At 39.0% G+C, this 12904-nt stretch overlaps 1 protein-coding gene across 6 annotated transcripts in view; it reads left to right on the top strand.

Annotated features, from left to right (window-relative positions):
• The window catches only part of ccdc33 (coiled-coil domain containing 33), an 86416-nt gene that overhangs the window by 47050 nt on the left and 26462 nt on the right, over positions 1–12904 (top strand). For all 6 annotated transcript variants that reach the window (XM_036576027.1, XM_036576026.1, XM_036576029.1 and 3 more), the window contains 3 exons: positions 4383–4512; positions 5294–5427; positions 5656–5727. In XM_036576027.1, the coding sequence (XP_036431920.1) occupies positions 4383–4512; positions 5294–5427; positions 5656–5727 (336 nt within the window). The remainder of the gene's footprint in view (positions 1–4382; positions 4513–5293; positions 5428–5655; positions 5728–12904) is intronic.

Here is a 12904-nt window from a genome sequence, read left to right as displayed (position 1 = left end):
TGGAAAAATATCCCTGCAGATTTCTTTGAAAACTGAAAGCAAGTCTCCCAAAAAGAATAGAAGCTGTAAAAACACAAAGAGTGGACACAGTAAATACCAGAACATTTGGTATTATTTTTTGTTCTGATGACTTCTGTATAATTTTCTGTTAAATAAAAGTTTTGCCATTTTGATTGGAAATAAATGGTCTCTGACCTGTGCACAGTGCTGTATAAAACATATGGTACATTATGGTATGACCCCATATCCTAACAAGGTGTAAAAAAAAATGTGTGTGTGTGTGTGTGTGTGTGTGTTTTTTCCTGCTGCTTTCTGTTGCTGGGGAGAGGCTACTGCCGTCACTTCCCTTACCCTACTGCCAACACCCTTCTCTCTCATGCTTTACTTTAGCGCACACACACACACACACACACACACACACACACACACAGCTCTCTCTGACTGGCCTTGCTTGGTGACATGTCATCTCCTGCTCTCACTTGAGGCTAAAGTGAATCCCACAGAGACTGAGCCATATTGATCTATCTGTTGAACTGTTCGACTTCATTTATCCAGCCGTCCATCCGTCTTCTATTCTGCCTTTCTTCACATCCATTCATTTGACTGTCCTCGTGCAACTATACATCCCTGTGCTTTAATCAGTACGACAGGCTCTAATTTCTGTGTGTGCATGCGCTCATTTGATCTTTTCTGTAAACGTGCACAGATTTTCAACTTAGCACAACAAAGAACTGCAGTAATGTTTTGATATTGTAATTTTGTGTGAAGGGCTTATGTGCAAGCTTGTCTCCATGTATTACATAAATAGCAGGTACCCACCACCTGCCTTGGAATGTGCAGCCTGGCATGTTAGCGTTATGTATGTGTGTGTGTGTAGGCGAGAGGAAAGGTCTGACATGCTGGTCCTGTACCATCTGCGCCCAGTCAGCGCTGTGGCATCCCTCCATTTGCAGGACCTTCTATAGCCACTCATATAGCACTACCCACTATCCACAGTCACTGCTTGAATATTAGCTGTGAAAGCAAGATCAGAGAATTAAGTCGTCTTTTTTTTGTTTCAGTAAAATGCCAATTTCATTAACAGACTATAATTAATGATTTAACTTCACAATTTCATATTCCCCACTGCAGAGATTGTGATTTCAGTCCAGTTTTTCTGCTCAAGTTTCATACGAACCTTAAGGACTCAACAGTTTTCCGATGAGGAACATTTAATTTTTATCTAGAATAGAAGCCATGGGGAGTTACTGAACTCTGCAAATAAACATTCAAAAATGTGACTAAACTCTAACAGTTCAGGTCTCAGCATGAAACACACATCATAGAATTACTTACCACAGCTGTTGTTATCATGTTTTATCCAACTTTCAAACACTAGAACAACACAGTAAAAAAGTAGTTCCGGTTATGTTTGTTTTTCCCCCAAGGTTTTCTCATATCCCTGTGTGAATGTGTTATACAGATTTACAACTTCTTTTACAGTAAGCTGAAGAATTTATTAAGTAATCTGCAAAATATGTTTTACATACACATTTACTGTCTTCAGCTGCCCAGTGACTTCTGTTGCAAGTATTTTTGTTTGTATGTTGTTGTTTTTTTTTTTCTTCAGTCAACAGGTATAGAGGTAAGAGTAGGCTGGAGTTATCCTTTAAAAGATTAGTAGTGATGTTAGAGGACACAGATTTTAGATCAGAGCTTGCTTATCATCACTGCATTGTCAAAATCCTTAAAATTGGCGTTCATTTGCATGATTAGAATGTCAGTGTGCTGTGTAATTGCCCCATGTAATTATGCTGAAGAGGGAATCAATGCAGACCGGAGGACTCACTGTCACTATTGACCTTCGTGTGTGCTCAGGGCGGCCGGTGCCAGTGACATTTCAGCAGCACAGCTCTCAGGAGAGAGGCGCTCAGCTATAGCAGCCCAAATTACACCCCTGCTGTTTAGCAGCTTCACCTGCACTCTGTCTGTGTACAGAACTAGATACTACCAACCAGTCAGTAAATATCTGAATCAGATTCAGAGATTTCTCCACATACCGCAAATGTAGTCTGTCTGTAAAGACATGTTTGGCTTTTTTGGTGGTGCACTGGAGCTAATGGGGCACGCTTAGACATTATACAAAATCTTTGCACTGTTGCCTCAAACCTTGTAGAGTTGAAGTAATCGCAAATGCACTTAGTTATGTGTTTCTGGCACAGTATAACTGACTGTTACTTATAAACATGGACAGAAGGCAAAATTCAGGCTTCAGAATGGCTGCTGTACTGTTTTTAGATGTGTGTTGGTGTAATAAAAAATAACATAAGTTCCAACATTTGCTGAAAGCCTAAAAAATCCACTTTTCATCACAGTCCTCCTTTTGTGCATTTTGCCCTGCGAATTAAACACACTTTATAGTGCATAACAAACTTTACAGTTAAGAAAAAAACTTTACAGTTAAGAATAATCATAAAGTTCTGTTAATACTTTTTACTGTATGCAGTCTTATCTAAACGTTTGAGCACCCCCAGTTAAATTACTTTTGTAATTAATTTAACACATCCTCTATAGAGAACACACTTAAATATGTCATGTTCTGCAACACTTTAGAGCACAATTTCTGTTTATTTACTGAGTTTAACTTATTGAAAAAAACACATTTAAAAATTTATGCATATTTTATTTTTTTGCCAATATGTTAAATTCACTGTTTCAGTGTTAACTGAATACATATATATATATATATATAAAATATAGTGGGATTGGTGACTTTTTTTTTTTTTTAGAATTTGAGAATAGAATTTCAAAACTTAGTCTGAGACAGATTAAATGAATGCATTATTAGCAGCATTATAAATTCTGAATATATTAATTATTAGCATCATGACTGTAAACATCTGTCTGCTCCTCACTTGGCCTGACCACTCTCACCCCAAATGCTTTGAACCCAGCTGCCCCTCCACCTTCCCATCCGTTCACCTTCCCTCCCCCTTTAACTTGTACCTCTTCCTTCAGTCTCTCTCTCTCTCTCTCTTTCTCTCTCTCTCTCTCTCTCTCTCTCTCTCTCTCTCTCTCTCTCTCTCTCTCTCTCTCTCTCTCCTGTCTACCTGCCCCACTCACACAGTCTCCCGGCACTGTGCCAAGCAGCAGGACTAAGCCAGTGCCCTCAGGGTACAGGCCATCTGCTAGCCATGCCAGCCCTGCTGGTGGCCCCACCCGCGCAGAAGCAGGCAGGATCCAGACGCGCTCACACCTCGACCCAGCACAACAGCACTACCCTCAGGGCCCAACAAGCACCATGCCAGCCTGCCATGTCCACAGCCCCTACACCTACAGAGCCAGGGATTACTGGCTTTAATTTAGACATAAGACCACCTTTCTTGCTCCTACCTAATTCAGACGTATCACCTGGACAGTTTTGAATGTCACTTATGAAAAAACAGTCAGTTTAATGAGACTTTGATGTATTGTTGTTTGATTCACATGAACTTAATGAAATAGGCAGTCATCTAGTTGCAGAAATAGTGTAATATTTGAGGAGAAGGAGCAATAAAATACACTTTCCTGTTGTGATTGGATAGTCCCACTAATTGCTCTTTTAGCCCCCTAAACTCTAAGGGTTGGTTTCCTGGACATGGATTGAGCCTAGTCCTGGACTCTACTAGATTCTGAATGGAGATTCAGAAAGAAATCTGTTGTCTTAGGCCTTTGTACTTCAAATGTAATTGCTTTATTAATTTGAAGTACTTAATTAAGTTCTCAGCATTTGAGTATGATTTATTCATAAAAACACAGTACTCATTGATCACATACCCTAATGCCTGTAGAGCCCTAAGACTGTGTTCATACATCATACAAATGTCACTTTTTTGAAATATCCTCCTAAACTAATTGATTTCTTAATATGATCTCATTAAAATCAAATCTGTAAGTACAAATGTTTTACAAATGAGGCCTCAGGAAAAGGCATAATGCTTGTCTGGGAAACTGACCCCAGGAGACTTTTATATGGTTAAAAAATTCCTCACTCACAAAATACATAATTAAACATTGCACTGACAAAGTGTTACTGTGAATATACATGTTTCAAATGTGTACATCAGTTCCTTGTGAATAAAATATGTTACATCAATATGATTCTTGCCAAAAGTGAGTAAAATGAACGATAGTAGTTATGGTAACGTAGTATATTAAATTCATGTGGAACCGATGTAAATTCAAAGCGAATCAAGTTACCAAATAATTTATAGTGGTTACTAAATAATAAGTCATAATACTAACAACTCGATGAAAATCCTGCAATTTAATGGGTTAAAGTAAATTGAAATCCAGTGTATATACGTTGTTGTCCCTGAATGTGCAGTAGTTTTAAATGGACTTTTGTGTGGACTTTCGTGCAGATTTCTCCACCAGGATCACCTGAGCAGCAGCCAGTGTGGAATCACTGCTTCCTCTTCTTGGGTCGGGACTGTGCCACTGCTTTCACACCAGGGGCTGCTTTGGTACTGGAGTACTACTCTATTGCTACTGGTACAAACCTTTACACTCACTGTTATTCAGACCAATGGGATGTTTTTGTGAATGAGAATTACATCTGGACAACTGCTAATATTTGGTGATAAGCACGCTCGTTTATGTAAAATGAAAGGCAGTCTGTTTAGTTGAAATGACAAAATTTGACCAGCATTGAATATGACTGAACGATTAATAAGGAAGAAGGATTTCATATCTCTCCAAAATGATATTTTCATTCTCTCTCCTATTATTCTGGTTTTATTATGTGGTTGACAGCCTTTTGATACGTTTATAAAATGTATAAATTGTTTTTATGAATATTATTGTTTTATTGTACAGCAAGGGTGAAATGAAGGGTGCTTATGCGTACAATTTTATATCTGAATCTGAATCTTTATTCACCAAGAACCATGTGTACAAGAAATTTCTCTTGGTGCAGGTGACAAAATTAAACCCAATGAAATAAATATAGAAAAAAACTTGAGGTAAATATAAATGTAAATATATTTATATAATATGTTTATTGCAATAAGTAGAAGGGCATATGTGCACCGAAGAAAGTGGGAAGATTGTTATTCAGAAGGATTGGCATGGTGTGTATAGTGGTTATGTTATAATTATTATCAATAGAAATCCATTATAAATATATATTTCAACTCTGTCATAAATATAAGACTGTTGAAATTCAACAGTAGGCCAGCTCTGATATGTTTCATTAAAATATGTATGTAACATACAAGTAGGTTTAATTTTCTGTCAGTCACCTGAATGACTAGTGCCTTTTTATTTCTTTTAGTGATGAATGCTGTGAGCTGGCATATGAAGAGCCCTGTGGCGTTCTCAGCTCTGAGTCTAGATCAACAGCTGTACAGCAGCCTGATGTCTGAATGGGGCCAAAGAGGCCTGAGGCTGCAGGGCCTACAGCTACAGGTGAACAAAGAGTGAAGAGAAACTGGTCTGTCGTCCTTTGCTCATGCTGTTGGGTAGATTATTAAGATTTACATTCTACTGTGGTCGTGAATTATAGGCATTTGGTTCACTCACACAGTCCACTGCTAAATCAGTCATCTCAGAGTGTGCTCAGCTGTTGGTCCTGCCGTCTTGAGCAGCAGTAGTTGAGTGAGTATTGATGGTATGTTAATATGCTATGTTTCTCAGGGCTGCTCATTCCAGACCATCTCACACGCTTCAGCCTCCGTCAGCATTGTGCTACGCCTCATTGGCTCAGAGGTGAGTGGCCAAGAGAAATTTGCTCCAATCACACACCAGTTGCCCTTTGCTTGGTTCTCACTGTGATTTTCTGATGCATGTGACAGTTCCTCACGTGGCCATGTTTCTTTTGCTGGCAGACAAAGAAAAGTCAGAGAAAAGAGGTTAGTTACAGTACAGTGCAAAAGTGAGCACAAGCCCTTGATTTATTTAATTTCATGTCATAATTGCCATTAAGTAGGGGTTGGCAAAAAGGATAAATAGTATATCATGATACTTAAAGAAATGTTCATGTATCACCATATTTTGATGCATATCACCATATTTTTCACACATCACCATATTTTGACACAGATAAAATACACAAGTAGTGTCACATTTAAAAGTTCACAAAGTTATTCAGGATTTCACACACAGTGCTGCACTAAATCCAATTGAACTGAACTAATTATGCTGTCTTTGTAATCAAAACATGAAGTTGGTCAGTATTCTTTAAGTCCTGACAACATCCATGATATGCTCAGAAATACACAATAGCAAAATTAATCACGAAAGCAAAATTGATCACAATAGCAGTAAAATATTGTCATATTGCCTAGCCCTACCTTTAAGTACAAGTTATTCATTTTTCACCATCAGGAAAGAAGGAGAAAACATATATTTAACAATACACAATCTAACATTATGTTAGATTTTTCAGTATGTAGTGTGTCCAGACTTTATTACAGCTTCCATTCTTGTCAGGAGACTTGCTTTCAGTTTTTTTAATCCCAAACACATTCAGTGCTGTTAAAGTCTGGACTCTGGGGTAGCCAGTCCATTTTTACTGAGAACAGCAGCAGCTTATTTGTTTGACTTGCAAGTTTTTTTTTTTTTCTCAGTAACAGCTTCTGACCAGCTACGCATCCTTTCTGACCCATAGAGTTGAGTTCTGTACTGTTGATCTGATGACACTTTTGGTGGTCTGCCAGGTCTTGCACACTTGTTAGGAGTTCAGTTTCCTCTATATCTTTTTTTTTTTGAACTTCAGTTTTGGTGGCCTCTGACTTTTGCACAGTACTATATATTTGTTAACTTTCTGTTCATCTTATTAGGTCTAGCATCATCATTACATTAACATTTGACATTGGAGCTATTTAAAACAGTAACTTTAACATGCATGACAGAGTGATACCTAAATGGCAAAAGGCTTTTTTTCTAGTAAGCTGGTTTACAAGAACATCAGCTCCATTTACTGTATAACAGGATCTCTGAGCTGCATTATGTGATTACAAACCTGACCTGGTGTGCTCATAGAACCATCTACATACAGGCCTAGCACACTGAAAAGACACACACACACACACACACACACACACCATAGCCTGAAGAGGGTACTAAAGCTGTTTTATTGCCCTTTAATAATTGCTATACAGCGTTATTATCTTAATGCAGCCATTTTTATAGGCTGCAGGGGACAGCGAGCCGTTTACAGGCTCTCTCTGGAGCACTCTCAGGCACAGAATCCATCTCCATCTGTCTATCCCTCCCTCTTCTCATCCGTCGTTCCTCTTTAAGAGCTGCTTCATAACAAGCTGGGGCAGTGCTGGCGACATGGATTGACAGGGTCTGAGAATAAAACACACCATACTTTCTCCTCAAAGCATCTAAGCACTTAAAATTAATTATTATTATTAACAGTTCATAATGACTGACTTAACCTCTTTCAGATGATCTATTATAGAGGAAGTGAGATAGATACTGCTATATGTCCTGTATATACAGATCAAAAGTTGAGAATCACTGTTTTGAGTAATATAAAACCACTTTGTTGCAGATAAATGTATAAAACTCTTGATTTTATTAGGATACTGCCACTTTCCTACTTCACAGATTTCTTATATAGGAAGCTCTGAAGATGATTCCATTATGCCTGAGAAAGCTGTTTAACATTGAGTTAAATATAATAAAATTAACATCCTCAGTGGCTTGTATTTGAAAAGTGGTGATCAAATCTTAAGGCAGATTTGGTATCCTCCATTGTGAATTAATCTACCAACAATTAAATGTAAGTAAATCTAAGACCCTTTTTCTGAGCTTTATATAGAACATCGCACACATTTGTAATGGGGCTCTGTCATGAGAAAAGTGGATTTTATCTTCCACCTTTCATGCAGCAGACCAATCAGTCTTTTCTTGTAACGAGCAAAAGATTGTTATTGTGTAACAGAGATGTTTACTGCAGTCTCTAGTAATTAACACTAACTTTCAGAGGAATGCCTCCTGATTTTTCCATGTTTTGTTGTTATCATTTGCATAACTATACCAGACGCCCACGCGTGTTCAGGGTAAAGCCGTGGCTCTGTCTGGCAGCCCCTGAGGAGGGTGGGGGTGGGCTACTGTGAAGGTTGGGTGCTGGAGTGTTAATTGTGTGTGAGTGGAGGATCTGAGCTCCTGGTGTGAAGTGAACAAAGAGATTGCAGAGAGAAGACGGGGAGAGAGCCTGAGGAGTGGGGAAAGAGAAGGAGGAGAGAAAGGGTCCACAGTTCTCTGAGGGCCAGAGTGCGGGAATCAGCACCTCCCTGTTTCATCATTAAGTCAGGAAGAGCATGTAGATGAAAGACAGTGCATAAGAGAATCTATGAATTTTGACAAGTCTAAGGGCTTAATGCTGGAGGAATAGGCTTAAGGATAGCAGTTTTACAAATGGCTTGAAGAAAATGATGCATGAACCCATCATATTGGGGGCTAAATTAAAGTAAAAGTCAAAATTCTAATTGTCCTCAGAAGAAGCTCTTCAGTGATGCCAAATCAAAACCTTGTAACTCTGTTTTGTGTGTTTGTTTTTATGCCATTTGAGAACATTGGCTGTTTTTTTACACTCTGAGATCATTTTATGATGAATAAACCAATAGATTATCCAAAATTACTTGCAAACTTATGTTAAAGTTCAGAATTTTCGCTCCCTTCTCATGGTTACCATTTTGGAGATGCAAGCCTTTGTTTTATATTATGTTGATAGATGGTCACTTACTTACTGTAGCAAATATTCCTTTATTCATATACAAATAATGTTCACTCTAATCTGTCCTGCATTAAATGCATCAAGACATATTTCAGAACATTTTTTATATTTGTAGCAGGTGTTTGCCAAAATGGACTGAGTTGAAAATGGTTAAGTAGTCATGCCAAACCACAATGTTGACCGAAGCTCCTTAAGGACAGCAGATAGGTCACTCATAGAGAACAGCTTAAGTACAAAAATTAATTGATTATTTATTTATTTATTTATTTATTTATTTTTTATGACCCCCTTTTTCCAGTTGGCTGCTGAAATAGATGAGTGGTCCCATTCGTGCTGTAAAGTGCAGGGGGAAATCATTGGGATGAGTGTTATTGTAGCACTGAAGCAATAATGGCCCTCACCCCCCCTCCACACCCCACACTAGCATAACACAGGCTGCTGCTGTTCAGACTGTGTGTAATTATCTCTCTGGCTACTGCCATGGTTATGATTGCAACTGAAAAATGAAAGACCAGCGAGGGACAGAGCAGGTGTGCATGTTTAAATGTGTGTGTGGTGTGTGTGTGTGTGTGTGTGTGTGTGTGTGTCCGTGCGCGCTCATGCACCACTTGCAGATTAATTCACACTCTTGTAGACCTGACACAAACTAGGATCTGCGTTTCATTAAAACAGAATTGTCTTAGATTGATTCATCGCCTGATGTGTAATTTAGTTATGGCACCATAAGGTCTCTATGGGAAACAGACATCATACGTCACCCTGCTGATCTTCATTCACCCGGCCTTAAATGCACATCTGTCCTGCATCTATGCGCCAGCTCTGTTGCTGGCACTATATAGTTTTAGACTGTGATTTAAAAATTAGTAGCACATTTCATAGTATTGTTTATATTCTGTTTCCACTGAACAAACCCAGACTGACAGTAAAATTTGCTGGCTAGTGTTGTACAATGCCAACCAAACAGGTGTTCCAATTCTCACCACTGTCAAATTCTGTGCTCCCTTCCAAAGTGATTCCGACAACCCAACAAATGCAGAAATACAGACATCTGCTGTGTCTGAAATGGCTGGCAGCACGGGGCTTGAATACAAATGCTGTGAGACGACCGTCGTCCAGCCTGCCCTCCCCATCCCTCCCCTGGATTTACTCAGCCAATAAATGCTACATTTCTTCTGTATGAAACAGAAAGACTGTGGGTTTGAAACTGAGCTACGATAAGGTCTGGGGCTTTGGGTTATCTGCTAGCAGGAGCTGAGGCATGGAGCCGAGTGAGGAGGACTCAGTGACTGAGGCAGGAATTCTGAGAACAGATGCTGGTTGTGAGATATGTCGGTCTTCTGATGCTGTCCAGCCTTTTCCACAGATAGACTTTAGAGCATGACAGAAATTGCTGTGTCAGAACATTTTTAAAGAGGAAAAAAGTCACTGGTTTTCTTTGGAACAGTCTGCTACCTGCTTACTGGTGCTATTATTATGATAGTAAAATGTATTACAAAGGTTGGGATGTAAAAGAATACAAGTATATGTATTCAGAATACAGAAATGAGCCGTGTTCTGTCCACATTACATTTTGAAAAGACAGTATTCAGAATATAGTCGTGTCTTACATTTTTTTGGTAGAGACTTTCACTATTTTATACACAGGATAAAGTAAACAAGCTCACTAGATTGACTCTAAAGAGGAACTCAGCTAAGTTTCTGCTAAAGCCTGAGTAGACTGATAAATCTATGTGATGAGCCAGTTGTTTGTCTCAGTGTTACTGAGCTTTTTTTAAGAATGATTAAACTGAATAGTCTCCTCAGTGGCCGTCATGTTCACAAGTGATAATCTTAGCATTTCCTATAAGCTTAAAGCACTGACCTGCATAAGCTGTGCCACTTTACCTGAAAAGGAACAGTGTTCTAGGTTCTATAATATCCGAACAAAAACGATATTCAGTACTTCAGTTGTATTCAGTAGTTTTTAATATTTACATTTAAGAGGCACAAAAACACAAAGAATATGAGTATAGCTTTTATGTGGCTACCTTAGTACGTATACCAGAAAGTGTCACACTTTTGCAGGAGATAAGAACAAAGGAAAAAGTTGAAAATTTCTGAACTTTATTTAAATGAGATGTGAATTTTTCATGAAACATATAAACAGAACTGTCAACCAGGAATTAATGAATTACGTTTTCACGTCCATCATCAAGATGTGTTCTGAAAGTATTCTAAAAAAGCTATGTTTTATGTATTATAACAGAGTACGTTACTGAATACATTTAGGACAGCGTATTCAGTATTCAGGCATTAATGCTTTTTCAAAGTAATCTGCCCAACTCTGATCACATCTGAATGAATGTTAAAGTAATGCTGCAGCTTTTTTGAGCCTAATTTCATATGGTTGATTACCACAGACAGTAATTTCCCTGTATTTGTAAATAAGCTGACAAACTGTTGACTTAAAACACACTGTTAAAAGTGCTTAAATTGAAGCATCTATTATAAATGTTTCCTGAGCCAAGTATTCTGTTCTTTCACTAAATACAAGGAAGTATGTCAAAATTATTCTGCAGCTAGAAATCAGGTTGAAAAATGAAGGTGTCTGAGCAGTGGGGTGAAATGCACACAGTATGTGGATGCACATGGTTGCCTCCGTGCGTGTGCATGTGTTTTTGAGGCACACTCGTTTGCTTGACTAATGAGGTGGACTGAGCCGGGGCACGGGGGGTTGAGGCATGTCTTTGTCAGGCTGCAGACATCGCCGTCCCCCCACACTGCGCTCCACTGTCCCAGGGGACGCCTCTGAAACCCGCTAATTGAATCAAGTACACATGGTGCCTCCCCAGCCCAGAGCCGCAGAAGAAGCCAGATCTGGGCTTTGATGCTTTTGTTTGGCTCAGCACCGCGGACAGCACCCAGAGACGCACAGCTGCAACTGGTTGTGTGCTGCTGGAGTTAAGAGGCATGCTGGGGTGTCCTTTGGGCTCTGTGTAGAGCGAGTGTGCCCAGAGCTGTTGATAAGATGTTTGGCTGTGTGTTTGCATGTGTTTGAGTGTGTTGGAGGATGGATGTAGAACAAGTACATGCACAGCATAATAATCTGCATATACAAAGACTGCCTCTCTCTTTGCTGTCTGGGAGGAATATAGGGAATAAGGATGTGCAGCTCAGTGAGACTGTGATAAATGATTCTGCACTGCGGCCATTTGCTTTTGACACTGCTAGTGCAGAAGGTCAATCTTGTGTGTTTGGGGAGGGGCACTCAGGTGGGAAGGAGTGACAGAATGTTTAACAGGACAGCTGTGTGTGTGTGTCTCTGTATGTGTGACTGTGCATATCTTACACTTCATGTCTCGACTGCCTCATTACCCCAGTGACCAAAAAGTCACATCCGTAGGCGCATGAATTACGAGAGTTCATTCTGCTCTCTGAACCCTTATCCCTCCCAAAAAAGCTACATGTGTTTTAGTTCTTCTGGCATTTTTTATGGTCATTTCATTTAGTCATTATGTGTGTAGTCATTTTTATGGCCTGGATGTTCATTTATGTTTGTTTATTGTGTACTTAGAATCAATTTATTCAGTGATTTTACATACATACAAATCCAGCCCTCCAAAGTTAAGTCTCAGAAGTTTCTCATTTTCTATTTCTTATGATCCAAGTGATCCCAAACACATTCAATGACGCTGACGTCTGGACTTGAGGTCAGTCCGTTGTTCTGAGAACACCAGCAGCTTCTTTGTTTGATTTGTAAACAGATTTGTTTTTCAGTAACAGCTTCTTAACAGCTACACATCCTTTCAGACTCATAGAGTTGAGTTGTCTTCTCACAGTGGAAGGATGGACAAAAACACCTATGGGTTTTTCAGATCTGAAGCAAGGGTGGAGCTTGATTTTGGATCCATAGCTTTCAGTGCTGTTTATCTGATGGTGACATCTGATGGATGAAACTGCTCAAATAGCTGGTTCCATTATCTTGTGCAGTTTGTTCCAGTCATGTTAAATGATTTATTGCATGGTTAATGGTTATTTAGAATGATTATTATTGTGCTGACATTTGTTCCCGTCTCTTCTGTGTTCAGGAGAATGACATTTAATCATATTTTATTAAATGCACAAAGCCTGTCACATTTTTTATTTCATTTTTAAATAAATGTCAATATTTAGTATAAAAAACATGACTTTCATTCACACTGGTAATCTGTGAGT

Source organism: Colossoma macropomum, unplaced genomic scaffold (assembly GCF_904425465.1).
Source record: "Colossoma macropomum unplaced genomic scaffold, Colossoma_macropomum, whole genome shotgun sequence".
Taxonomy (NCBI): Eukaryota; Metazoa; Chordata; class Actinopteri; order Characiformes; family Serrasalmidae; genus Colossoma; species Colossoma macropomum.
The sequence above is the reverse complement of the archived record's forward strand: the minus strand, read 5'-3'. Positions and strand labels throughout refer to the sequence as shown.